General features: G+C 37.8%; 1 protein-coding gene across 4 annotated transcripts in view; it reads left to right on the top strand.

The window, feature by feature from the left end:
• The window catches only part of DCLK2 (doublecortin like kinase 2), an 84,600-nt gene that overhangs the window by 13,103 nt on the left and 43,934 nt on the right, over positions 1-27,563 (top strand). For all 4 annotated transcript variants that reach the window (XR_010721533.1, XR_010721534.1, XM_066186500.1 and 1 more), the window contains exon 2: positions 295-629. Coding sequence is in view for 2 of the 4 variants with exons in the window: in XM_066186500.1 (XP_066042597.1) it covers positions 295-629 (335 nt within the window). In the remaining 2 variants the exon portion in view is untranslated. The remainder of the gene's footprint in view (positions 1-294; positions 630-27,563) is intronic.

The following is a 27,563-nucleotide window of genomic DNA, read 5'->3' as shown; positions in this document are numbered from 1 at the left end:
GCAAAATGACTCAAAATCCAAAAGACACGTGAAATATCTTGAACCTCCTCATTACCCCCTACTATTTTTAATTTTTTTTCTAAACTAGAGGTCTTTTGAAACCTGTTGAAAGCACTCTATGAGAGCGTTGTTTGGGTGGAAAGCTCTGGTAATTTACAGTCCTCCTTGCTGAACTACAGGAAAATCACTCCCAAAATATTCACCTTCTGTTTTGTCTTTTTTTTATTTAGTTTTTAAATTGACAGAGCAGCTGCAAACCCTCTTGAACTTGTGAAGGTGTCCTCTTCTTTTCAGGCGAGAGCTACGTGTGTGCGTCCAACGAGCCGTACCGCAAGGTCGATTACACCAAGAACGTGAACCCCAACTGGTGCGTGAACATACGGACTGGCTCCAGCCGCTCCCTGACCTCCCTGACCTCCGCCAGGAGCGAAGTGAAGGAGAGCAAAGACTTCATCAAGCCCAAGCTGGTGACTGTTATCAGGAGTGGGGTAAAGCCACGGAAGGCTGTGAGGATTCTGCTGAACAAGAAGACTGCTCACTCCTTTGAGCAGGTCTTGAATGACATCACCGAAGCCATTAAGTTAGACTCGGGTGTAGTCAAGAGACTTTGTACACTGGATGGGAAGCAGGTAGGAGAATGAACTGCTGTGACCATCTAATAATTTAAGATGCTCAGTTTCCATAAGTTCAGTTCTCATTACTGTGTATGTTTCAATCTGCTTCTGAATAACGGCAGTTAAAAAACCAACTTTTAAAGCTTTATTAAAATATTAATACATACAACAAAATTAGAATTGTATATATATATGTGTGAGTATATATATAATTGGATCTTTACATTCAAGTAAAACAAATTACTTTTTATGCCAGCTTTTTGCATTGCCCAAAAAAGTGACTGTTTATTAAGTAATACAGTTTATTTGAAACATTTGAACTTAAGATATTTATGCGTTTTCAAAACCAGGATCCTGTTTCCAGGCTACCACACAATGGCTGAGTGGTGTAAGAAAAATATTTATGTCTCCTTTCATTGCATTTCCACAGATTGCTATTTCCAGACGTAGTAACTGACTTGAGCTGAGGTCAAGAATTGCATCTGAAATTAATCATTCTGGGAGGGTGATCACATCTTTGCAACCTGCTTTTTTTTTGCTTTTAGTTTTACCTCTGGGAAAACAAAGCCAGGGTTAATGATGTGGTAGTTGTGTGTTCTTGCACAGAAATACAAAGGAGTGGCCCACAGGATGTTCTGCTGCACCAGTTTAAAGTGTCAGGAGTCACATTAATGGCTAAGCCCTTCATAGAGCAGGACTTTGATACCTTAAACTTCTATCTGACACTGCTGTGGAATTCTGACAGCATTGTGACTTTAGTAATAGAGCAACACAGGCTGCAGAGTAGATCACATTGGTATCAAGTACCCAGACTCTTGGACTGTTGACTGAACATTAAAGTCCTTGCTCATTCAGCAGGTGTTCATATAGACTTGCATACCTATACATCTGCATGGAGTAATTGTAAAAGTTTCAGTTGTATTCAGAGATGCAGGCATTTTTATTTTCAAGATTTTTATAATGTTCAGTGCCTTAAAACCACTTTTTTGTGGTGCAAGCTTCTAGCAAATATATTGCAGAACAAGTGCACTTAAATTGCCTCAAAATGAGCTCTGTCTCTGGTTATGTTCTGTGTGCTTGGATACATTTCTTGTAGGGAAATATGTGAAAAGAACAACTTCTGTGTTTTGATGAAAATATAGCAAGGCAAAGGCATCACTGAAACTCTTGATTTTCAGTGTTTGGTGGCAGCACGATGATGTGCTCTTTAGTTCTTCTAACAGGTTTGATTTTAAATGAGATTTGCTAATGCTACTTCTTAATAGAGAATCCTTCCTAGGCACATCCAAAAAATGTTTGTCATGTTTAATTTAATTCATAATAAAATAGCTTTGAGGATATTTATTATGCAGTAATTAGTCTCTTCTGCCCATGAAGTGTTCTGTCACTGTCTCAGATGATTTTAGTCTTCTCAAGCAAGTAGAGAGTCAGTAAGGGAAACTGCAAAAGCTAGGATTGTCAGTTCAATTCACTTGTTCTTGCATTGTTAAAACAGCAGAAACCCACTGATCTGCATTGGTGTGGAAGATGCAGTACTGCATCAGGGATCAATAAAAGTAGTTAAATTTAAATATCTCATACATTGCTTGCGTGTTGCCCTCGTGGTGGATGATTACTGACTTCAGCCCATGGTGAGCATGACCAGTCATTGGTAATGCTCCAAAATACAATTTTTATTTGCTGCAGCACCTCCTCCTCCTCTTCTGTGGCAAAGGCAGTCATCAAACTTGGACTGCAGCTGTAGGAGTGTTCTCAGGCAGGATTGAGAAATCCCTGATTCTGACTGTGAATCGTCTGCTGAGAGTTGCTCCATGCAGCTGCCTGTCTGTGTACACTGTTCCAGCAGTAGCTGTGAGTGAATGTGGAGACCTCCTTCCATTGGGAAGACAGGCCTTGTGCTTTTCCACAGACTTCAGGGAGGAGCCTTTTTTGCACAGCTATAGTGTAACTGTGTTTTACGAGCTTGTGCCCCAAAGAGAAGACCTATTGCTTCAAACACCCTGACAAAAATAAAAACCTTCTGTTCCTTACCTAGGAGGATGGAAAGTTCTTGTTTTGTTTTATTTTTTGTTTATTTCTCTTTCCCCAAAGCAAAGGGCTCACCCCAGTTTGAAGCAGTAGGGATTTTTTTAATTTGTTTGTTCACTGCCGGTATATGTAGAGGTTGGTGCCGAAGGGCTTTTTGGGGTTTGGCACATAAAGAGTTGCTTTGCTGCCAACTACCAATTGGTGGAAATTTCTGAGCCTATTTTCTCTAATGTAGTAATTGCTTATTCTTCTAAATCTGCTAGGGAGGCAGATCTTTTATGTTCGTTGTAGTGTTGGCACAGCTTGAAAGGCAACCATTAAAAAAAGGCAGTTTGTAAATGGCTATGTTCCTATAAAAATGTAGCTCTTAGGTTTCTCATGGTTCTAATTTTTTTTCCTTGCTCCTTCATATTTTTATCTCTGTGGAAATATATATATATTTTTTTTCTGAGTGAATAGGTTGTATTTTCTGAATATGAAAATGGGGCTGAAATTCAGACAATTAAAACATGCATGTATAAAATCCGTATCCTTTGATTAGGGTATGCATTGTTCTGTTGACTTGTGGTGTGATTTTTTTTTTATTCCAGTAGAACCATTTAATGTGCAGGAAGATCTGGTGATAAAACCACTGATCTTTCTGACCAGTAGAACAGAAAGGATGTCCTCAAAAGAGTTTTTATTTACTCTCCTGACTTCATTAATCTTGACTGTTGCAACATCTTGATGATAATAGTAATACAGAGAATACCACCTGACTTGGATATTTTTGTTGATTATTCTGTGTGAAAACAGACAAGTATCTGGTTTTTAATTGTAAGATTTTATAATGTTTGCAAGGTTTCCTTTTATCTTCAGTTTCAGTATGAATGCTGTAACTTAATGTATTAGTGCTTTGTAGCCTGAAGTACAAATTTCTTTTTGAACTATGCTGATGCTGGGCTTAATTCTAACTTTTAAGCTACTGAGTAACCAACTTTTTTTTACTTCCCAAGATTTTTGAGATTATTTTTAAGTGAGAAAAGTATTTCTGTAAAAGTAACTAGGCTTTAACTTTGCGGTGCAGGCTTCTTCTGCTCCATTCTTTGTGCTTCTGACATTGAGGTTTGCCTAATATATTTGCTTGACTGTAGTGTTTTCCTTACTTGGCTGCATTTTCCTGGAATCTGTCACTGTCCCACTGTGAAGCAAGGACAGTCAGACTGAAACTTCTCCAGTTGGGAAGTTAACCCTTTGTTATCTCTGAAGAGAATGGAAGGTTTCTTTCTTGCTAAACAAGCTTCAAGCTTCAGTCCTTGTGAAGTGTGGGGTAGTGGCTGTGTGGTAAACTGGAGGGAGAGGTTTCCTGTGTAAAGCTCACAAAAAACCATACAGAACTCTGCAGCTTGTATTGTTTGACACACAAAAGAAAATTACATCTTTACACTTTTAAGTCTGCAGTCTGTCACAGTTAATTATGGATTAATGTCCATAACAGGATTGAAAGGTGGATGAGACACCTTTTCTATACTCCGTTGCCTAAACAGTGAGAATGCACCATAAATTAGCCTTATTTTGGAGGTCCTTTTTGATGGGCCACAGGTATATTGGGGGCTGTCTCTGTACCCAAAAGTTCTCCCATTTTCTGTTAAAGAAGCTTTTTTAATTTAAAGTAAATTGGTAACTGAAGGAAACAGTTACTACATGTGGATGTTTTTATCACTTGTGCTCTCCTCTCAGTGTTGTTTTTTGTTTTTGGGTTTGTTTTTTTTTTTTTTTTATTCTGTAGGAACAGATTTGAAAACTCTTAGTAGAGAAGATAGCTTTTGAAAGCTGAATTTTGCATTTGCTTTGCTGTTAACATACCCATCACAGAGGGAAGAAACTAAAATAAGGGATGAGCAGGAGAGATTTTGTTTTTTAGTGTAACAGATTTTCCCCATATAGGGTTTTATTATTCAGATCTCAAAAAGTTCCATTAATACAGTATTTTTGCTACAATCTTAATCTCAGTAGAGATCTTACTGTTTAGTACTGAGAGAAGTTTTAGTACATATGAATTTCATTTTTCTCACTTTTTCCATTTTGTCGGCAGAGCCCTACTTGTATAAGATGATTTTTAAAAGAAAATAATTTTATTGCACTTAAGTACTTTTTGGCAAATATTTCCCTTTAGTTTGATTCTTTCCTAGTAAAGAAGGAGGTTCCTTAAGGAACCGGGTTCCAGATGTGTAGTTTTCGTGTGTGTGTGTGATTGAATTGTACTTTTACATCACTGATATCTCAGTGCCGGCTAAGAAGCAACTGTGATAGAAACTTGCTTCACTGTAAGCAGGCATGATTTGTAGTTGAAAGCTACCAAAGTATAGCAAGTTCTTATCTTGCACGTCAGATTCTAACCTAATACAGGCACTGTACAAATGTACTGGAAATGGCACAGGTTTGAATTTCTGCTACAAGCAATTTTGCAGGAAAAGAAATCTCCAGCTTTTTTTCTTTTTTTTTTTTTTTTCCAGTTCTAGTTCTGCTGAAATTTAAAATACCATTTTAAGCTGAAATGTTGCATTAATCTGCAGGTATGAGGGGAAGATATCCTTAAACCCTCACATAGCTCACAACTCTTTAAAAGGCTTATATATTGTTACAGAGGAATGTCAGTGGCAGCTGCAGAGAGAGCAATTCTCTGCATTGCAGATCCCACAGAAGGAATTGGTGGGCAAGGAGTCTTTCCTCAGCTAACTTCAAGATTTTGTATAGTAACAATAGTCCCTGAATTCATCCTAAAGGCTGAGGGTCACAAGGGGTAGAGTCAACTTTTAGAAAGCTATTTGCAATTTGCCAAGCTGCAGCAGAGTGACTGGGGACTTGACGTCGTGGATATGATTGCCGATAGAACTATGGAAAGAGTAGATATGTTGGATGGAAAGGCTTTTCAGAATTCATGGTTCATATCTACATGAAAAACCATATGTAAGTATATTGTGGGACAGAGGGGGACATAGAGTTTTTACATTGACTTATGAAAGTTCAGTAGGGTGTGTGCAGCATCACAAGAGAATGGGAACAGGACCAGCAGAGACCTCTTGTACTTGTAAGAGTGAAGTATCAGCTGGAAAGAGGCATTTGTATTGTTGGCTTGGAGTTTGTTTGTTTGTTTGTTTGGAGTTTTCGTAGTTGACATGAGTCCGCAAATTAATAATGTGTGAGGAATAGTAAAACTTTTTGAGGAGATGAACCCAGAAGGTATATTGAGATTTTCTTTAAAGAAAAGAGAATGGAACTTCCAAAAGAGAGGTGTTCCAAGAGAGTAGGAACTAAGCGGCCTGGGAAGTTAAATCAGAAAATATACACACTGTACAGAGGAGGAAAACTCATGCTAGATGTCAAGAGCCATTCTTCTCCTTCGCAGGATCAACTTGAGACAAAACCAACATGGAAGAGCTAAAGATGACTTTCCAGGGCATAGGGAAATGCTGAAAAACAGTATAGAGAAGTCCTGCGTGAGTCTAATGATCTTACACTTGATGTTTGTTAGATGAGATGTAGGTCCCTAAGGCTGAGCTAAATAAACTTAACTCTCAGACTTACAGGGCAAAAAACTGATGGAGGAATACTTTGAATCACTTTCTGGTGGTTGACTGGATTATTTCCCTTTGTTTGAGTACATATGTGGCAATGGAATACCTGTACCAACCTGGAAGTTGAAAAATGTCCCGTTTGGTTACAGGCCAGAAGGGCTCTGACACAGCACCTGTCTGTTCAGGGAGCCTGCTGGTTTGGGTTGAGCTCTGAACACAGGATGCTTCAATTGAGTGCATGAGGTGGGATTTTGGGAAGGTTTGGGTGCTTTTCTGTTGTTTGTTGGGCTGGGTTTTTTTTAACAACACATATAGTTATGAATCAATGACTTGACTGGGGAGAGAGGCAAGGGGAAGAACACAATAGTGGCTACTTCTTTGTATCTGAAATCAGGTTTTTTTTCATGCTGTCTTTTCTCATCAGTCAGTTAGGGAAGCATGGTCCAGAAAAAATGCACTGCTTACTAAATGCACAGTTGGAATATTGTTGTTCCGAGTGGTTATTGATGACTCACTGCCAAACCGGAATTTCATATTGAGTAGGGGTCAATGAATGTGTGTCTGTACGAGCCTCTGGAAATGACCTGGGAGATGGCATGGAGGATATGCTTAATAAATACAGATGAGCTACAGGAAACCTGCATAACAGATGATTAGAATCTTGACAAACTGCAGAAACAGCTCAGGACAAAGCAGGTTGAGTAATCTTAAACTCGCTGGTTATTAACAATGCAGATAGGAAATGACAAGCAGTTCTGGCTGAAATGCTAAAGGATTGCAGCTGAAGATGTGACGATGAATTCATGGTGTCACTGGTTGTCCACAGGAGGGGAAAGCCAACATCCATGTGGAAGTTACAGTCAATAATCTTGTTTCTGATGTGTGTGTCAGGGGCCCACTTTGCTCTGTCCTATTCAATGCAGCGATGCCAGCTACAGAAAGCTTTATTATGAAAATCCAGAAAGGAGTAAAAAGATGTAAGGAGACATGTTCTGTGAAGAAAGATTGAAGGAAATGGGATAGCTGAGATTATAGAAAGATAACAAGTTTTTTTGGGGGGATGAACAAAAAAAAACTACCAGCAAAAGAAAATTACTTCTGTGCCTTCCCTATGTATAGTAAAAGAAATAATAGGCTTACAGTCAAGATCAGATCCTGTGGAACTCGATGGTAGATAGTCACTGTAAAAATAAGAATAATGAAGAGGTGATTTTTTTTATTACTGTTTTCAGCAGATAACTGGAGTCCAGCTGTCCCTAAGGTTTCTGAAAGCTGATTGGGTTTGAGTATTTTCGGTAACTAAAGGTGATCTGCCACTTTGGAAGAGCCGTAAAGCTGGAGATAAAATAAAAATTAGAATGCCTGTTAATATTAAAGTGTACATATACCTGCAACCCAGAGAATTCAAACAGCGGAGGTTACAGTTAAAGTAAGTTTTATCCTAGTGCCAGCTAACCTCTTCTAATGTTTGATGTGAAACGTGATTTAAGGGAAGTTGAGCTTGTGCTGGAGGCTGGAATTGTTTCAGAGAACAGCCCTGGACAGAAGCCTGTGTCTAGTCAGTGAGGGATACAAACCTTGCAAGTCTTACTGAAAACAAAAGAATTAAAGTGGCTTTAATCTTCAGGAAGCCTGTGTGGCAGGAAATGAATTCATCCACGGACACTGCTATATGGTATTTTGGTCACATTTCCAATCGGTGTGCTCGGAGCTGGGAGCCAGGGTTATTTATTGCTAGAAGGAAGAAGGAAGTAGCATACTCAAGCAGAGGAGATAATTTTGGCCTCTGCTCATGGACATACAAATATTCCCATCCTTCTATATGGAAGGAAGTGTTTGTCTGAAACCAACCTGAAATTAACCCTGCCCTGTCATAGTTGCAGCAATCTGAAAAATACTCTAAATATGAAAATACAGAAATCTTTTCCCAGGTACATATTAGTCATGGGACACTTTCCAAGGCATTTTCTTTGCATGCAGTGGTGCAAGGTGCATAGGCAGATAATGTGGGGTTTATGATTTAGCCTGGAGAGTATTTACAATTTTATCACAGTTGCCAGAGGATCACATTACCAGTCCAATTATAATTTTAAGAAAAAAAAAAGCGATATGGTAAGGATTTTTTTTCAGAGCAGCAAAATTGTGATGCTGGAGGTGCTGCTGGAAAAGGATTAAAAAAGAACATCTAGGGAGTCATCTCAGAAGAGTGTGTAAAACTTGAAGTGAACAATAATGCTGAGGAAGGTCTTCAGCTTTGTTGCATATGCAAAAATTAAAGGTCATGCCATGTGAAACAGCCACAGTCTAGCACTGGAAACCTTGGCTCTCTGGAACAAAGGTCTTTAGAATTTCTCACAGCAGGGGAACCCTTGTGTCCTATTCCTGCTTTCTGGAGATCAAAAGCCCAGAATACAGTACAGATAGAATAGAAAACGTATCTCTTTCCTTCCCACAGGGATGCACAGTTCTGGCTGTGGGGCTGTGGTGTAACTTTACTGGGAATGTGATGGCTGGTGTCCACGGGGTGTGAATTTAATCTTTTTCAGTGAAGTACAGTTTAGAGATGTGATCAGTAATACCCATTGCCATTGGACTAGCAGGTTGGTGAAGTGTGATGTTAAAATAATAGATTATTTCTAAAAATGAACATAAAATCAGAACCTGGTGTCAAGTCAGCACTTTTAAATTACAGCGTGGCAACTGAAAAAAATTGCTGATATTTTAGCTAACAGCAAGCATGTGTGTCCTGTTGGAAGCGGCATCCAGCTTGCTGAAGTCTTTGTGGATCTATAGAGAAGATAAATCCTACTGGGATTTCAATTTTTGTCTGCACACACCAAGAGCTGACAGCACTTAATAAAAATGACATGCTGCACAGTGTGGGAAACAATCACTGCAGAAGCAATGGTGTCACCAGTGGTAGCGTTGTATCTTTGTTGATGTATGATTACAATAATTTTAGTGATGGGTTACAGAAGTGGTGTGTGTAGCTCTTGGAATAAAAGAGCGGTATGCAGTCATTGTCTGCCATCTGCCATGCTAAAGATTGGGTCACATGACTTGGAAACTAAACCTTGGGAATTTGTTATGTCCCGCTGAGCCTGCCCATTAACACATAATTAGTCTGGTAAAAATCTTTTGAATTTATTCTGCAGCTGTCATATGCCAGATTAGGATTTGTGTCACAGGTTCCTCATTACTTTGAGATCTTGGAAATTTTTTTTCCTGTAATTAAATTTCCCTGTGTTCCTTCAACAAACAGTTCTTACATTGTAACATTTTAGCATGCGAATTTTCTTTAAGAATCTTGCTATGTCTTACAGTGTAAAGCTATTTACCAACAATGTATGAAAGGTTTCAAGGTTGAATTTTCTCCATTCCTGTTCATAATGGATTCAGCATGCAGACTTTCTAGTTTTAGGATTTGGCCTCCAGGTTGTCAGGTTGATGGATCTGTAGCTGCTGCTTGGTTGGCTGAAATCAGCTAGTGTTTCTTAAGTTTACTGATGCACAACTGAAATCTTAAAATATGAACTTTTATATTTGTACCAGTTGCTAAGAAAAATGACGTTCTGTTCCATACTAAATTAATGGCAGGAAACATGAAACAGTTTGTTGGAGAGAGGAAAGGAATCCTTGTCTTTAATGTTCAAAATATTGCTAGCTGATTAATTTGCAGTGAACCTTTAAACAGAGAAACCTGAAGACTCAGAAGAAAAAGCAATATTGAAGTAATAGCAACACAAGCCGTCTCTTAAAAGTAAAGAGCTTCCCAGCACTTAAAAGGAACAGTGACCCTGTTTATGGCTTGCAGATTGAAAGCTCTGCATAGGAGGGAGTGATAACTCAGTGTTTACAGTGTAGGCAGTAAAAGTCAGTGTTCTTGTAGCACTTGTTCACTGAGCCAACAATCTTTTTTTTTTCCTCTGTTCTGCAAATATGCGATCTATGCCATGTTCTTAAATATTTATTTTGCTCATATTTATTTGGAGTTTTATTTACTCATACATGGCACAGGATATATCTGTATTTGTGAAAGGCTTCTTGAAGAAACCAAAATATTTCAGAAGAAAGCAAAAAAAGATAGAATATAATGTCAGCTAAATGGGAAGTTGGATTTTTGGCTAGTAGATTTGACTTTTCTTGGCTTTCCCCATCTTATCTCTGACTTTCAACTCAAATATGACTTTGGGAGTTATGGATTAAATTATTGGAAAATAGGCCAGTTAGCTAAAAAAAAAAAAAATAAAGATGGTTATACCACACAGAGTACCAAAAGAGCCAGAATCCTCTTTGTAAGTGATTTCTGAAGGTGCCATTTCCTTGCATGTACAGAAACCCCAATAATGCAGACACTTAGAATATGCCCATGTGGCTGTACAGGCAGACATCTGGAGAAGTCTTGGAAGTTAGAAAGTGTTCTGGTTTAATTTGCAAAGAGAACATGCTGGTGTACTGAGCATCTGACTCAAAAAAACCCACCCCCATCTCTGCAAACAACTGTTCTGGCCAGTTCTCTTTGTGGCTGGTATTTTTGCCTTGAAGGGAAAAATTTCATCTTCCCTGGCATTGTGGGGAGTTATGCAGGGAAATTTGTCTTCTGCAGATACCCATGGAAGATCTGTTGCATAATTTTTTCACGCTAATCTGTTGTATTAGAGCATGTTTTTAATATTTGTTTAATGTATACTTGCAAATTTTAGAATATATTACTTTTTATTTTTACATGAAGCATAAATGAAGTAAAATGGATGTTCTAAGCTTGTGAAATTGAAGAGAACAATGAACAAATGATGAAAACTCATTCACAAAGCTCTGCATTTTGTCCTCTTTCACTTTCACACACAAACAGTACAATTTCCTGGAGTTTTAGTGTCAGAGTGGTGTTATTACCTGGAGTCCTTGAAGTCTGTCACCTCCTTAAGAGCACATTCCTGGTTCAAGCACTAATCTTCCTTTACCTGGCAGGGATTTGCTCTTGGACTGACTTATGTAATCGGATGTGTGAAAACCTCATCATTGTCTTCTGACACAAGTTATCAAGTAGCACAGGAGAGAAGTTTCAGTCCAAGGTGCAAAGTTTTTTTCTGAGAAGTTTTTAGGGTCTGAGAGGCCTTTGAATACTCTTGGAACTAGTAATTATTGTACAGATTTTCTTGGGTTTGGCACATGACTATATTTTGATATCTTAAAGCACACTTTACCCTTTGAACACTATTTTTTCCAACCATCTACTTATCAAACATTTGACTTTAAAACATGTATTTGTGATACTTATCTCAATAGCTTTTTTTTCTTCCTGTCTGTATGTCACTGAATATTAAAACTTTAGAACGGTACTAAAGTTAGTGGGGGAATGAAGATGTTTGATATTACCTCTTATGGATAGACATTTGTCGGGAGTTTCCAAAGTAATTCTCCTGGCTTGCTCACATATTTTTGCAATAATTAGGTGTAGATGAAAGTTTCTATTCCTTGAGCTTCTATTCTGGATCTTCATTTTTTCATCTTCACTTAAAGCCTGCATAACAAAGTATGAACGGCACCACACCTACCATAATGGAAATGAAAAGGACTTGCCACATATTTTGTTTTTTTCAGGACAAATCAAAACACATAAACAGGAAATTATCAGAAGTAGTGAAAGACTATGTACCTCTAAAAATGACTGGGAGTTTAGCACCTTTTGTTAGTTTTATCTGAGGCTTTCTGAAGCCTCTGTCACAATCCTTTGTAAGACATAAGATTTATATGGAGTTTTTGGATATCAACACCTAGCAAAAGTTATTAATTATGGGGGAAGGGTATGCCTGAAAATTCAGCCTGATTGACATTTAAGCAAAAAGCACATTTAGTTTTAAAGCTATTAAAAATATGATTAGTCCCATGGAGTTTATAAGGCCAGATCACAACACTTAAAACTCCTTTCTTCATCTCTTGAGAGGCAGATGCAAGCCCAGAAGTTTCTGAACACCTATCTCAAATTGAAAACTACAGTTTATCCATATTGCTTGAATAAGGATTCTTAACTAAGCAATAAAAGCAGCTTTCATTGCGTTAGTCCTGCCAGTAGGGTCTTCACTTGGTGGCTGGCAGTGGAGGGTTTTTTTTTTCTTTACCAAGAGCCTCCCTGAGGAGAGGAAATGGAATAATTCATGGTACTATGCTATAGAGAATGCTGCTGTTGTGTAGGAAATAGCTTGTACGTACTCTTCTGGTTACACAGGACAAGTTACAAAAAGTCAACTGGTAAACAAAGAAAAACGGGATGTATACCTGCTGTGGCTGTTCTCCAGTGCTTGGACACAAATGCTCCATGCATCCTGAGGTATGTTTCTCTGGACAATGGGAAAGCTGTGAGAATAGGACTCGGGGTATTTCTTCTGAATATGAATCCCCAGTGTTTCTTCACCCTTCTCAAGTTTTCAGCTTGTACCTGAAATTACTTCCAAATCTTTTCATGTGGTTTTTGGTTTGGTTTTTCTTCTCCATCTGTAGCTGAGTTTATTGGTGAAATTCTCTTGGAATCACATGTGTGTTAGAGGCGAAATACTCCTGTCTTCTGGTTTGTTTGGCTGATAGTTGGAAGTGGAGCTATATTTTACATGGGAATCTTCCTTTTCCCAAAATTGCAGTGCCTGTGTTTCTTTCTTCTCTTCAAAGCCAATGAAAATTTATACAGATTCCTGGCAATGTACTGTGAAAATTGTCATTGCTCTGAATGAAAATGCTTTGCTGCTGTAAATGTTGGAGAAGGATTGAGGGAAAAGTTGGGATTTCACATGCAGACCCCACTGTTAGTAGACTGATAAGAATTACAACACTTTCTCATTTGTATGGTAGAATAATAGGAATAAATAAAGTTCTGAACTGACTGGGGAGTGAACTAGAAAAACCTTTTCAGGTGTGACAGAAATAAATATTAATGCCTCTTTTGTAAGTTGACTTTGTTAGGGATGAGTCTGAAGTTAGAGGCTCTTTTTGAACTCATGTATTTCTCAGTGCTTTATATATTCATATATAATTAGTCTCAAAATGTTTTAGATGATTCATGTTCCTTCGTACCATGAGTCATTTTCAGTCTGACTAGCTCACTGAAAAAGAATTATTTTTAGCTAAGGGTTTGATATTTTGTATAACTTTGTAATTTCATCTAGAATGTTTGTGTAAACTGTCCCCAGATGGCAGGGAACAAGTTATAACTTTGTCTTATTCTATAGAGTTACTTTTTTTGAATTATCATTTGCTATAATAGAGAGTACAGGCTTTCTGTGAAATGGAATATTAGCAAAGGAACTCTTATTCTAATAGTGTATCAGCAGGTTTCACTGAGAAAATTAGCATTCTTTACCATATACACATATATACATACCTCTCTCTATATATATATATGTCTGAGGGTTTGTATTTTGTTAAATACATAAATAAAATTGTTTTCAGTATTTGTATCCTCAAAACAACAGATTTTTTAAAATAAAAATATATTTGAAACAGATTGTTCACTTTTAATATCTGCTAGACTGGATTCTTTGGTTAAATCTGGCTGACAGTTCTTAGAATTTGATGCATTAGGTTATACTTCTGATTTGTGAACTTATGAACATTTACAACAATTTTTAAAATTAAATTCTCAGGTCAGAATTAGGGTTCTAAAAAATTAATTTACAAAAAATACCTGCATGTTTTCACTAATGCATGGATATACTTATAGCACTTGACAAGCTTTTCATTTGCAAAACAGTGATAATAAAATTGCTGGTTGCAAATTACTTACTGTGCATCACCTCTTTTGAAGAAACTTGATATCTGCTTTCCTCTAATTTACAGCGACCCTTCTCCATCACCTCTCTGATGGGATTTGATTTGCATTTGTCTTGCTTGCTTAGCTTCCACTATTGCAGCATTATTATTTCATTATTATAGTATTAAGATGGCCTTGGAAATCCCCCAAGTGATTTCAGTCTGAATATGACAGGCTTTTTCATACCCTTTTTCCCCTGCTATCTGTAGTGCTGGTGTGTGCTAGGCAAGGAATTTAAATGGATGTATCTCTGGGCAAGGTGTTAGTTGTGCGTATGACTTGAGGGATGAACTTACCTGCTTCAATATTCACTCTCTTTGCCGTCTTTCCAACTTTAAAGGGTTGAGTGTCTACAACTTTTTTTTTTTTCTTTTTTGTGGGTGTTTTTCTTTTGTGTGTGCATTTTTTTTAGTTTGTTTGTTTTGGTTTGGATTTTTTTTTAATATATATTTGGTGTAGATGCTTTTTTGTTTTCCTGCTGATAATACACAGTTTCTACTGAAAGGTAAGATTTCACTAATTCTAAAATTGCATCAATGTACCCATAACAGCATGTTCTCTATAGTATAATAAGTGTGTTGTGGCTTTATTCAGAGGGATAGCATGAGCTTTTTATAAATTTTCACTGAGAATTTTCGCTTGCCTTTTCTGCTCCCTCTCTTGTGATCTTTCCTCAAATGTGGAATGAATTGTAGTAAAAACTGGATTTTGTAAGCTAGTGGTATCAATATATTGTTTGGGGGGTTCTTTTATTGTTGCTGCAAAGTATAGAGTCATTATAAAATCTTTTAATAGCAAATCTGTTGGAAAGCTTCTGGGACCTTTTGGCTGTGGCTGTAGTAAAAGTTATTTTAAACATTGTATTGGAAGAATAAGTAATCTTTCAGCTTGCTGAAAAATATTTCTTGGGTTTTAGTTGATGAAATATTGATGCTTCAGACTACTTACATTAGGTAATTATAATCTCACTATGCAGAAAGGTAATTCTGTCAAACAAATACTTTTTTTTTAAATTGAACTCAGTTCAGTGAGTTAAAAAAAGTTTTATTTTCTTTTGGGTCAATTTGTCCCAAGCTTGACGGTTGTAAGGGGTGAACAATTGGCACGGTGGAGATTGGAGGGACCATCAAGGAATAAATGAAATGCACTTTTGCATTGTTTCTTTAAAAGGATGTCACCAGACAGTTTTAGAAAAAGCTGATGCAGCATCTGCCACTTCATGGTGGCAGACAATAAATCCCCACAGAGGATTTCTGCACTCATTTGGATATAAGGAGTTTACAATGACACACAATAAACATGGCCTTTACTTCAGTCTACTTCACTGAAGTAGGCTGAAGTAAAAGTCTTATTTTTAAAATATGTTGTTCTTAAAATATCAATAAAATTGGTCAATTTGACTAAACGAGTCACTATTTACTGGGAAATCTGAGTTGGCAGATGATGGCAATAACTTCTAAAGTGCATGGCCAAGAGGGTAGTACTGTTGCAGGCTGAGAGTAGATACATTTGCCTATAGCCTATGAGGCGTATCAAAATTAATATGGTTTACTTTTTTAACCTCTATACTTGTTTAAAAGCATAGAATACCTTCTCATTCTGAAAATGTTTTAAACTTGCGCTTCTGCCACCTTTAATATGAGCTTGGAGGGAGATGAAATCTGTATGTTTGAAATAGTGCTGTTTTCATAACTGTTATACTCTTAAATTTAGCTGCTGTTCTATTCTTGTTGAGTCTTACTGCTTTTTGCTTCCCTGCATAGACTTATCACAGTAGTAAGTAACTTGCTGAGGCACAGGGCAAAACTTGAACATTCCTGGGGGCTGTGTGTAAACTTAAATTTGAGTTGACAGCACTTAATTAAACATGAAGCATATGATGAGTAACTGTGTGTAGGGGGAGATTGCACTTCTGTTGTGGGTTGTTTTGGAAGTGGTTTTCATTTTTTAAGCCTGCTGGTTTTAGAGCTATCCTAAGTATTACAAATAGGTCAACCAAATCAGAGAAAAGAATCTTCCCAGGAGGACTAAGAACTTTGAATGAACTTGATTTTTGTACTACAGGCGCTTCATGCTGTATCTTTTACAGCATTCTCCAGATGCTCTCAGGAATATCCATACTGACAAATAGTGAGTTGAGAAAACTCAGCGTGAGTCCAGAGAATCTACTGCTCACTTACAGCTCTGAGCTGTTGTTTTTTGTCTGATCTAGGTCTTAAATGCAACAAAGAAATTATAATAATGAGTTTTAGTTTTAATGCAGCTCTGCAGAAAGCTGTCTTCAGTCCTTCTATGATGCTTGAGTTCCTCTGTGTTTATTATTAGTCTTCTTAAAGTACCATTATCTTCAAAAGGTTTGTTTGTTTGCTTGTGTGTGTGTGTGTGTTTTGATTTTTTTGGTTTTTTTTGTTTTGTTTTTTTTTACTAGTAAGCAAAGAGTTTTGTAACAAAAATTACTGTTACAGCCTTCTTTCCACAAAAGAAAAGCCTGTCAGGGAAACATCTATGGAGCACTTAGATGCGGGATGAACCATGGGTTCCTGGAGCTGCAGTTAACTTTTCCATATGGTGTTCTAAGCAGCAGTTTCTCAGAAAACAGATGGTTTCCAAAAACTAATTAGGAATAGAAAAGTAATCGCTGATAATTTAAAATTCCCTTCTTGGGGAGTCTGTATCTCCACTAGAAATATTTTTTTTTTGGGAGACTCCGGGAAAGGAGGAAAAATATTCCATCATTTCAGTATATGGTTTCTAGAAAACCTTTTAGCATTATGCCTATATTTTGGGAATAAATGAGGCACATTGCCTGTTTTTTTTGCAACTGGATTGAAAAAGACTTGTAAATATCAAATCGATTATTTGTAGCAATAGAAATGATTTCTCTAAGCATTTTTTCTTTTCTTTTAAGGCAACTACTAAGACAGGTTGTTGTTTGGGGAAGGCTTTGCAAGTCAGGCAGGTGTCTGCCTGCACACCTTAATACACTGCACAGAGTGCTCTGTAATGACAGTCCTTTTTGATAAGCCACTGGAGAAAATGTCACAGTAAAATAAAATCAAGGGTCTCTCACGGAGTGAATCTGCCAAAAGTAGCTGGGCTTGGGTTCTAATTTTGAACGCTGAATCAGTTGATCACTGACAGGGCCCCAAGGATGTCTGCTTGGCACACACAGTGAAACTCTACCCAGAGCTAGTAAAAACAACATATGTTCCCAGAAGCTGCTTAGGAAGCTCTTTAAGCACTGGGGAATATCTGCAAAAGCCTCAGACCTTGAGAGTAGAAATAAGGACACCAGTAACCTCAAATAATGAGGGAGTAGTCACCACAACTATTCCTCCTGCTGTAGCAATAGTGGTTAAATGGATTAAGGTTCATAATACTGCGGTAAACAAGTGTAGGAGTAGTTAAATTCTAACCGGGATTCCAATGTGGACAGAAATTCTCCTGATTGGAAGAATTTGTAAGAGCAGGCAGTGTAAAGGGAATCTTTTAGTAGAACGGGTTCAAAGGTGATATTCTGACACCTTTAACAACCTGCTTTACCCTTTTATGGTCTGTATTGTCTCAGGGCTGGTGATATTCCAGCATTTGAAGAGAATGTCAGAAGTCACGCCTAAGGAAGCATTTTCTGCTCTTGGAGAATATGATTCTTTGTGGTCTAAGGAGAAATAAATGACAAGAATTCAGGTGTTTCTCGCACAAGGTACCTATAAAATCTTAGTAAAATAGGTTTGTAGGTTTTTGGGGTTTTTTAATCAGTTTCTTCAGGATCAGACTACTAAGTTTATATTAAGCCATATGGGTAATGGAAGTTAGAAGGAAGTAAAAAAAAAAGAGACAAATCCCTTAAATTGCAATGCTTCTCCAGACTTGTTGTGTACTTCATGCAGCTGAAACCAATGAAATCTTGAGCTGGCTCCAGAAAACAGGAGTTTTGTCTGGTGCCATGATGCCGTGTTGTTGTATTAGTGGTCAGAACTGTGCGACAGGGACAACCTGTGCAGTGTTTGCTTCCAAGCCTGTGTAGTTGTGAGCAGATTCAGTACCTGCTGCTGATGTGCCACTGAACAGTAGCTGGTGCTGCTGCTGTCTGCATGCAGTTGTGCTCTTCAGATATCAAGAAGCTGCCCCTGTTCCTTTAATTCTGCTGTGTTGCAAGCAGACTCTGGTGGCCAATGTGCCTTTCTCTGCTGCTGCAAGCTCAGGTGCAGGCTGTGGAAGGGGCTGTGCTACAGACCTCCCTTCTGCATGGAGTATTCTCTATTACAGAATAAATTGTATTAAAACTATTTAAGTACCCCTTGAGGCTCTTTATGTCATGATCTTATGCTGCTTAGTCTTGGTGAGGACGTTGTTTTTTAGGAAAATGAGGAGGAAGTATGGAAAAAAAAATTTGTGTGTTTTGCAAATTAATCTTGATGATGGTAATAAAAAAACCCCCTGTAATCCAAACATTCATGAGTTACTTGCATAGGTATTTCCATCAGCTGCAACCATAGGTGCATTTTAATCCAGAATGAACATCCTGATACTGTTCTCTTTAAACTGCAGTATGCAGAAAAAGCATCAGTGCTACAGCTTGGATTTGGCCACACTGAGCTGGACCTCGATTAATTCCACCTGTTCAGAGCCTGTGATGGAAACAGAATTAAAGCTGCCGGAGAGACATTGCAGCTACAGTAGCTCCTAATTCTGTGCAAAATAACAATGCAGTTCACTGGCTGAGGCTGCATTTGCTGTTCTTAAGTGCCACAGACCAGCTTAGGATCAGGAACGCAAGGAGCACTCTCCTGTCACAACCTGTGCAGCATTACAGCCCTCAACTGTTCCCAGTTTTGTTGTAGGCTGAAGCATAGTTTGCATTTTTTATTTATATATGTGGTTTAAGTAATGTTTCTGAAAGTCCTCTTTCATCAAAACTGAAAACAGATTTGATGGATACGTGTAAATGCTAAAGCAAACTAGTTAAACAGAAAAAAAATCTCCACAGAATGGTGAAGCAGTGCCACAAAACTATTTCATAACTGCTCTTGCTGACACAGGAATATAATTTTTTTGTCATTAATCACATGTATAACTTTTTTTTCCATTTCCATAGCCTGGTCATAGTTTTTAGCTTGAAGCAGGTGAGGTTTTGCTTATTATTTGTGTTATTTTATTTAACCAGAAGTAGGTGATCACTGATTTCTGGACTAGCTGGCTTTGTACATGATATGATTTGGAATGTGAAGAGATCCTACTGCTGCATTTACTGGTTTTCTGTCTGTGAAAAATTATAATCAATGCAGTGAAAATAATGAGGTCTGATACACAGGGCATTCAGCATCCTGCAGACAAAATATGATGCTTCATGAACTGGTGGTTTAACAAGAAAAAACTCCTGAAATTAACAGAAGTGTACCCCAATTCACATTTTTTACTGTATTTAAATGCCTTTCAGTAATGTATTAATGCTTCTAAAGTGCATTTTAGATAGAGGGAAAAGGGTTAATTGAAAAAGCAGCCCTCAAAAAAAATACATTTAGTGAACTCTGACTTTATTATTGGAAAAGCAGAAACTTGGGAGACTGTCAGTTTAGCCATTTAGCAGTAGTTAACTTGAATAGAATTTTGGAAAAAATAGCTTTTGCCAAACCACTGAAAAGGTTTGGTTGGCCAGAATCTCAATATTATACAAATCCAAACTTTGCATTGGGCTTCCCATTATATAAATTGGCTTTAGGAGTCAAAAGAGGTTTTTATTACAAGGATTAAATGTATAATTCTGTGTAAATACAAGGAATATTTGCTCTTCAATGAGCGGTAGGAGTTTGGAAGAATGTATGGATTCAAGTACTGCCAGATGTAAGTGGAAGAAAGTGAAAAATTCTTTTTGGGTGCCAGCATTTCTTTCTGAGCAGAGCCTTCAGTGTTGAGTTTCACTCTTAGTGATGTTATGGTTTTATGATTGTGTTTACTCTGATCTGTGCTTCATAGTTCAGTGTCTTACAGAAGGAGGAAGCCTGGAATATATTTTTAAAATTTCTTATTTAAAAAAGAAAAAAAAAAAAAGGTTTTGAAATGGATCTTCAGTAACAATTCCTGATGTCTTGTTCCTGGTCTCTGAAAATTTATTTCCAGATGGAATTAGTGATTTCTGAGCTAATCATTTCAAAACAGGATGAACTTCCTGATGCATTTCAAGAGCACCTCTGATATGATTGATACGGGGTCCATAAAACATGGTGATGCTACCCAGATGCTTCCAGTGTTCAGCAGCATTTCTCATGTTCTGGCTCAGCAGAAACAGTCATCCAGACTACTTTAGAGGCTTTTAATATTTAGCAGCCTATTGCTGAATTATGGCCCTCTAAGCAACCTTTACCGTCTGATCTGCTCGCTCTTCAACTAAAGAAAAAACCACACTGAGTCAGCATTTAACTCAGGAAAGAAAAAGTACTGAGTCACCTAAATCCTCTGCCTAACTCACCAAAGCTGAGTTCCAATCTGCTGATAGCAGTATAGCGATGAAAGTATTGTGGTGTGATTTTAAAACAAGCCTCAGCAGACGTCACAAAAGTCAACTGACTGATAAATGAGGTTTAGCACCTCTTTTCTGTGCTCCTGAATGGTCTGGGGAATTGGGCAGGGGTTTAGTTCTGTGTTTCTGGGCTGAGGGGCCACCCATTTTGCTTTTCTTCCTGAAATTGTGGATGTTTGTTCAAAGGAAGAACTGAGATTTCCAGATATTAAGAAGAAGCCTGTGTGGCACTTTGTTGGGTTTTGTTTTAAGGAGAAACTCACAGAGACATCTTCTCTTCTGGTCTGACAGTATTGGTGGTTCTTTTGTCAGTACCTAAAGTGTATTTGTAATGCATTTACTGTCTGAACATGAAATCAAACATGTTTCCATGTCTTCAGATGTCTTTTACGTCTGTTTATCAGCTTATTAAAGCAATTCAGAAGCAGCAGCAGGCGACTTGGAAGTAATATTGGTCGAAGTTGGGAGCTAATGAGATTCAATTGGATCTTTGAAAGCCAGATAAAAAGTAGTTTCAATTTCGTGTGGTACATTAATTTTTTTCACAGTTTGGAGCTTCTCATCCTTCTATTAATCAGTTATGTCCTCATTTTTCTTACTTGATGCCCCTAGCCCAGCACAGCTGTTCCAGTTTTTGCCTACAAGTTGCAAGTACAACAGACCTCAATAATTCATGACAGGCAAAGCAGAGTAAGCATAGAAGTTAATTTGCTGAGCACAAAATGCCTCCACACTTTATACGGATGCATTTTTACACAGGATTTCTGTCCTTTCATCTGCAAAATGTCATTGTTTGAAAAGCTGCACAGAGAGAACATCCATGAGCTGAATTTTCTTCCTGCATTTCCAGTTTGCAGTTAAGTGAGGAGGATACTTCAAGAATCAAGTTAAAAGCTGTGTGTGCTGTTTAACTGTATGGCAAGCTAAATGTTAGCATTGCAAGGTAATATTATAAAAATAGAGCTGTAAATTTAGTTAGAAGTACAGCTGTTGTTATGCTGAAACAAATAGGACACTAAGTAAATGAACTGTCTTAAGGGCTAAAAAAAAGTTAAATGACCAAAACTTAAAATACATGTGAAAAGCATCCTTCTAATCTCTGAGGAGCTCTGTGGATTTTATCAAGGCTTGTTGTCATGTGAAGTGTGATATCTATGAAGTGAACAGAACTGAGAGAGAAACTTGAATTTATTGGGTACCTCAAGGTTTTTTCCCCTCCTATTGCAGTGCTGTGAAAAACAGCTTTGAATGACTGCAAGATTGAAACCCTTGACACGGAAACTCAGAGAACAATAGATTTTTATATCTCTACATAACATTATTAAATTTCAGTGAGTCATGCATTTCAACTAATATTTTGTGCCTTAGAATTACTTAATTTGATTTTTTAATAGACTTTGAGCAGAAAACTGAATTTAGAAGCTCCTGCATGGACATTTCAAGCCATAGGAAAAACACAGAATCACAGAATGATCAATTGAATGGCCCTTTAAAGGTCATCTAATCCAACTCCTCTGCAATAAGCAGGGACATCTTCAACTAGATCAGGTTGCTCAAAGCCTCATCCAACTTGACCCCGAATTTTTTCCAGGGACAGGACACACACAGTCTTGCTGGACAACCTGTTCCAGTGTAAAACTGTAAATCTCTCATTTAAAGCTTAAAGAATCATGAAAAATCATTTGTACCTGTCATCAAAGGACATTTCCAGATTTACACCTTTTTTTTTTTTTTTTTTTTTATTCTTTCTACACTGGCAACAGTGTTTGAGTTTCTTATTTGTCTCTGGAAAAATAGTTCTCATTTAAAGAGCTGTAGCTTTTGTAATCTCTCCAGGAAATTGTCTGACTGTAAACACTGGAAACTTAGGATTGCAATAGGTTATTGATTAATGCTACAGAAACTCTTCTGACCTAAAGAACCAAAAAACCCTGAAAGTACATAGAATGTTTGCCCATATAATTTTCGGGGTTTTTAAGTTCTCCATAGTATGTGGATGCCATGTTTTTCAAGTAGGGTGATTAGCCAAAGGTATGATTTCTATTATAGTGCAGAATAGGTGATTTTATGGGAAAAAAATGGTATCACTTAAATTTTAACTGCATTTGTATTGTGGAACAGGGTGTCATTAAATCAGTAGGCTTTGATTGATTTGGATGAACTAGATATCTGTCCTTATATGTGCCCTTTTCCTTTTAATGTTCTTTCACAATACAAGTAGCTTTTATTTTTAGCCTAGCTGCTCGGTGGTGAGATGGAAGGTTGGCTGTGTGGAGTCAGGTGCTATTTTTGGCTCTGTATTAGGCTTCCCAGTTATGCCACTTAAGGAGAGAATCTGTTATGCTGACTGGTGAGCTGGTGTGATTAGTGCACCTATGGCAAAGATATCCTTGTCTTGTAACTGGAAATCCTCTTGTTTGTTTTTCTCTTCACACAAACTGGATTATGTTCACAATGACAAGCTGCACTTGCTTATTTTCTGTTTCCAATTTCCACTTACTGCATGTTTAGTAAGGCTGTTGTTTCTTTGTGTAACTCATGAAATTGAGAAGCATGGCATTAAATTTCATTGTTTAATATACTGGAATTATCAACTCTTGTTGAAGTAGTGGATAAGGCTGAGGGAAGGGATGTTCAGGGATATTTTGTGTTATGGAGACAGATGAGTTGTACAGGGTGATTCAAAATTATTCAAGATTTCCAGAATTTTAGTCCTTTTCAGCTGTTATTTTCTGATAGATCTAAGTAGATGCACATAATCAGTGCAATATTTGAAATGCCCTTTTGCAGACAGATCAGTTTTGCCCTTTGAAAAAACTGGCGAACTGACCTTGCCAGAAAGTCCTACTGCATTGGAAGTCTTTAAGAAATAGATACATGTAGGAACTCACTTTAACTTATGCATATTCCTACAGCTTATTTTTCTTCCTGTCATTGCCATTGCAGCGAGGGTGATGTGTTTGGATCACACTCAAATGCAATCTTCCATTTCCGTGTGTGTTCATTTTCAGAATTAAATTTTTTTATGTTAAAGATGTTCGAAAAAGATATGCAAAAATCTTGTTGAAATTGAGATTAAAAACTAAAATGTGAGATGTGCTCTATTCTGTCATCTGTTCCCAACAGCTGTGGGGCTGTGTGAGTAGTGGCGACCTGACTACTCTGTTTATTCAGTATTTCTGCATTGTCATACTGTAATAGGCGTTTCCTGGGCTTTCTGCCAGACTTTTTCTGTTTACCAGGCAGCAGGCAAAGATTTAACATTTCTGTTTCCTTTCTTACTCCTTAGATTCCCTGTGGGATGGAAGGGCTTGTCTTTCCCTTTTTTCACTGCTGTTCCTTGTCATGGAGTATCAGTGGAAAGAGGTTCATTTTCTAACGGTGACTGTAATTATGTGACACAGCCACTGATTAAATAGTCATTTAAGAAGCTGGCCTAGAAGAATTCCTCTCATTATGGTCTTTGTTTCAATTTTTTCCCCTCTTTTTTTCTGTTTTCCTAAATAGGTTAACGAGCTCCCTTTATCCATGGCCAGCAAATTCAACATTTACAAATTATTAGAAACAGAAAACTTCGTTTTTCTGTCACTGCTTACAGAATTTATTAAACTTGAAAGACAAGACAAAAGGATGCAAGACGCCAAACCTCAAATGGTAAATTAGACAATGTCTTGTGGAAGCTCTGACCTAGAAATTGGATTTATTTCGTAGTGTATTGCAGTGTCCAGCAGAGCTGAGGAGGCCCTCAGACCCTTCCCAAGCTGCGGTTGTGCATAGCTCCATGAATGTGAATGATTTCATTGACTGCAGTGAGACTGCTGTGAAGTTTAAAATTAACCAATGGCATGGGTTTAAAAGGGACTTTTAGAGTAAGAGTAGACTGGAAAAAAAGTGAATTACTTAAATTAGCTATAGAGAAAAACAACCTTCAGCATGCTCTTTAATATCTGAGGTCATTTTGCTGGTCAAGATGCACAGTCATATAACAGAAGATCAAGTAATGAATTTTCCATTTTTTAAAAGAGTTGATACTTTTGCATTCTTTCTGCGTGATCTGATCTGTTACCGGATTTCACGTTTCCCTTGCAGACAAAATAGCTGTGCATTTGAGCCTCAGAAATTAAGAGGCATTTGACCTAATTCCAATTATTTCCAGAGAACAAAGGAGGGATTTTTGTCCCTTCTTGTCTGCTAATGACCTCATGGAAGTTGACTGTTGGGGAAGTTATTGTGATGCCTTGCGTAGTCCTCATAGCCACAGCCAGGAGGAAAAGTGTGGGTGTCTAGAGTCTTACCAAGCTTTATGCCCTCAGACTTCAGGGCTCCCCAGCCTACCCCAAAGCTGTTTTGGGCAGATTTGCCCAGTCTCTGTAGCATTTGAGCCCTGTCAAGCCTTAAGTCAGAGGTTAGCAGCTTGCTTAACCTTCTCTTGGTGTTGTGTAATCTTGTGCACATTGGGAATTCCCAGAGGAATTCTATAGTAGAGCTGTCACAGAGGACACACATAAGCTGGTGAGGAACTAAAGCTTTTGCAAGTGTCAAGTGCTCCTTCATTGCACCAGCAGGAATCTTACCAGTTTGACCTGATTTTCCAGGTTTACTACAGATCTGATGTAGCAGTGGGTTTTGTTGCTGTTCTTGTGTGCAATGTGGGCTTCTGGCTCTTGAACAGTTTCCTTTTTTTTTTTTTTTTTTTTTTTTTTTTTTTTTTTTTTTTTTGCCTGCTTCCAAATTCCTGAGCATACTTGCCTTTGACACTTTGTCGTTTCTGTGAAGTGAGTAGGTTGCTAATTAAAAAAAGAATACTGGCAATTACAGTGTTTTTTTAAAGGGCATGTCATGGTCTCATTGGTTTGACTTTTCTCAGTATTTCTCCTTCCTGGATGCATTCTGGCTACCCATCTGGCTATTCCCTCACTGAAGAGATGTCAGGAAACATGACTCAGGATAACCAGGCAAACAGCTGCCATAATTTAGCACTGAACTCCTTCTGTGCCTCTTGGTTAGTCATGAAGGTCATTGATGGCTTAGTAAATAGTTGAGAATATTGGTCAAACACACCCCCCTTTCCCTTGGTTAAATTATTCTGAGAAAGAGCAGAAACCAAGGGGAATTTCCAAGGTAAAATATCCTGTGTGAAAATCACGGTACTCAGTAGGGAAGGGTGGGAATGCCCTTTTCACCTTCCTTTTTGAGTTCCTGAGGCTGCCCAGAGGAAAATTCCTTTTGAAAGTTAAGCCTGCTCCTGTTGGTGATGGAGCTGAAATGGCAGACAGACAACTGACCTGTTTCTGCAGGAGTGCTTTCCTTGCATTTTGCACCATAGGACACAACACATAAACCCTGGAAATGTAAAGGCTGGCAGCTTCAGGAAACACTGCAAGAATTTTAATAAGGCTGAATGGCAGTGAAGAGGAAGTGGCAGTGCTAAAAGTATTTCAAAAGAGGAAACAAAAATGGTGACTGCAAATATGACCTGACTAGTAAAATAGACAAATATTTGACTTTTGCTTACTCAGAAAAAAAACTTTATGCAGGGGGCAAAGGGCAGAACTGCGAGGGCAGCACGGTTATAATCTGTCCCAGTCAGAGGAACAGCATTTCCCACAAGAAATGTGGAGACCCCTCACACTTAAGGCAGTAGCAGGGAAGTTGTATCTAGATTTGTCATGCTGACATTTAAAAAATTGTTCACATCTTTTTTCAGCAATTCATAGGGAAAAAAAAAAAAAAAAACCCACTGCAGTCCTTGAAGAATTTCAGCTTCAAATGCCTGTCTCAGCTGCTGAGCTGAAAATGCATCCACAAATCCAGCTGTTACGTTGCATGCCAGTTTTCCTAGTTTTCCTCTTGCCTCCTATGTTCTGTGCTTCCTTTTTAAAATGTTTACACCATATCCTGTTTTCTTGAAGTCAGTAGATACAAGTATTTCTTCCATTGTTAAAACAAATACATATCACCTCTCCTGTCTTTTCCAGTTGTGATGTTTGTATCCATTTTCAGCTGCTGCTAAGAATTTTTCATCCAGAGAAGCTTTCCCCAGACAGAGGGTGTGGCTCTTCAGGCTTAAACTGTGCAGTCCTGTTGCTGATTACATAAATGGAATCAGACATACTAAATTAAGCCAAACTATTTGTCTTTATAGCCCTTCCTTCTACATTTAGGATGAAGCACATTTGTTGAGCTGGAATAAACAAAATTTACCCAGCAAGCTCCTGGCTGGGGGCTGTTGATATATGATCACAGAACTCTGTTTAGTGCTAAAGATTTCAGGGAATTTGAATTTCCAGGAATTTTTCAAGTGTTTATAAAACCTTCTTGGCTCCAGTCTCTCTCTCTTTTTTTTTTTTTTCTTTTTTCTTTTTTTTTTTTCATCTGGAGATTGGAGGGAAAATATTTTCTGGATAAGCATTCATCTATTTATTTCAATTTTTGTCCATTGTATCTTCATCATAAAGGACAATCAATAAGCACATGATGAAATCTATTTATAAATGATTAACCATTATTCATGTTTTCTCTGGAGGGGAATGCATCTTTTGTTTGTTAGATTAGGTGGGAGTAGAGATTGATGTAAATCACATTTCAAGGCATGTGTGGTGGTAAGGGGAAAGGGATTTCCATATGGATGACAATTTGTATATTCTAATCCAGTGGCTTGATCTGACTGAAGAAGTATTTCTTTGGAAAGAGCAAATTTCTTTGGTTTTAAATATTTGTCAGAAACATAAGCCTATTTTGGAAGGTAAATATGATGGGTGTATGTGACATTAAAGTACTGCACTGGTAGACAGCAGTGGATCAGGAATTTGATTTTTCAAAGAGATATGTTTTTCTCCCTTTCTTTTTCAACACCCCATGTTTTTGGGGTTTTTTTCTGCATTTAAACCTCATTTTTTGTGCTTTTAGCTGTGTGATTTTGCAGCGCTTTGACCAGTAGTTGCCGTGCAAGCTGTTGTTAGTCATGATGCTCCTGTAACAACGATGCATATTTAGTCACATGTACCTCTGTAAGAGAGGTCTCTGTGTTTGTCAGAAACTCC

Source organism: Chamaea fasciata, unplaced genomic scaffold (genome assembly GCF_029207755.1).
Source record: "Chamaea fasciata isolate MVZ Bird 193981 ecotype frontalis unplaced genomic scaffold, bChaFas1.0.hap1 SCAF_6, whole genome shotgun sequence".
Taxonomy (NCBI): domain Eukaryota; kingdom Metazoa; phylum Chordata; class Aves; order Passeriformes; family Sylviidae; genus Chamaea; species Chamaea fasciata.
The sequence above is the reverse complement of the archived record's forward strand: the minus strand, read 5'-3'. Positions and strand labels throughout refer to the sequence as shown.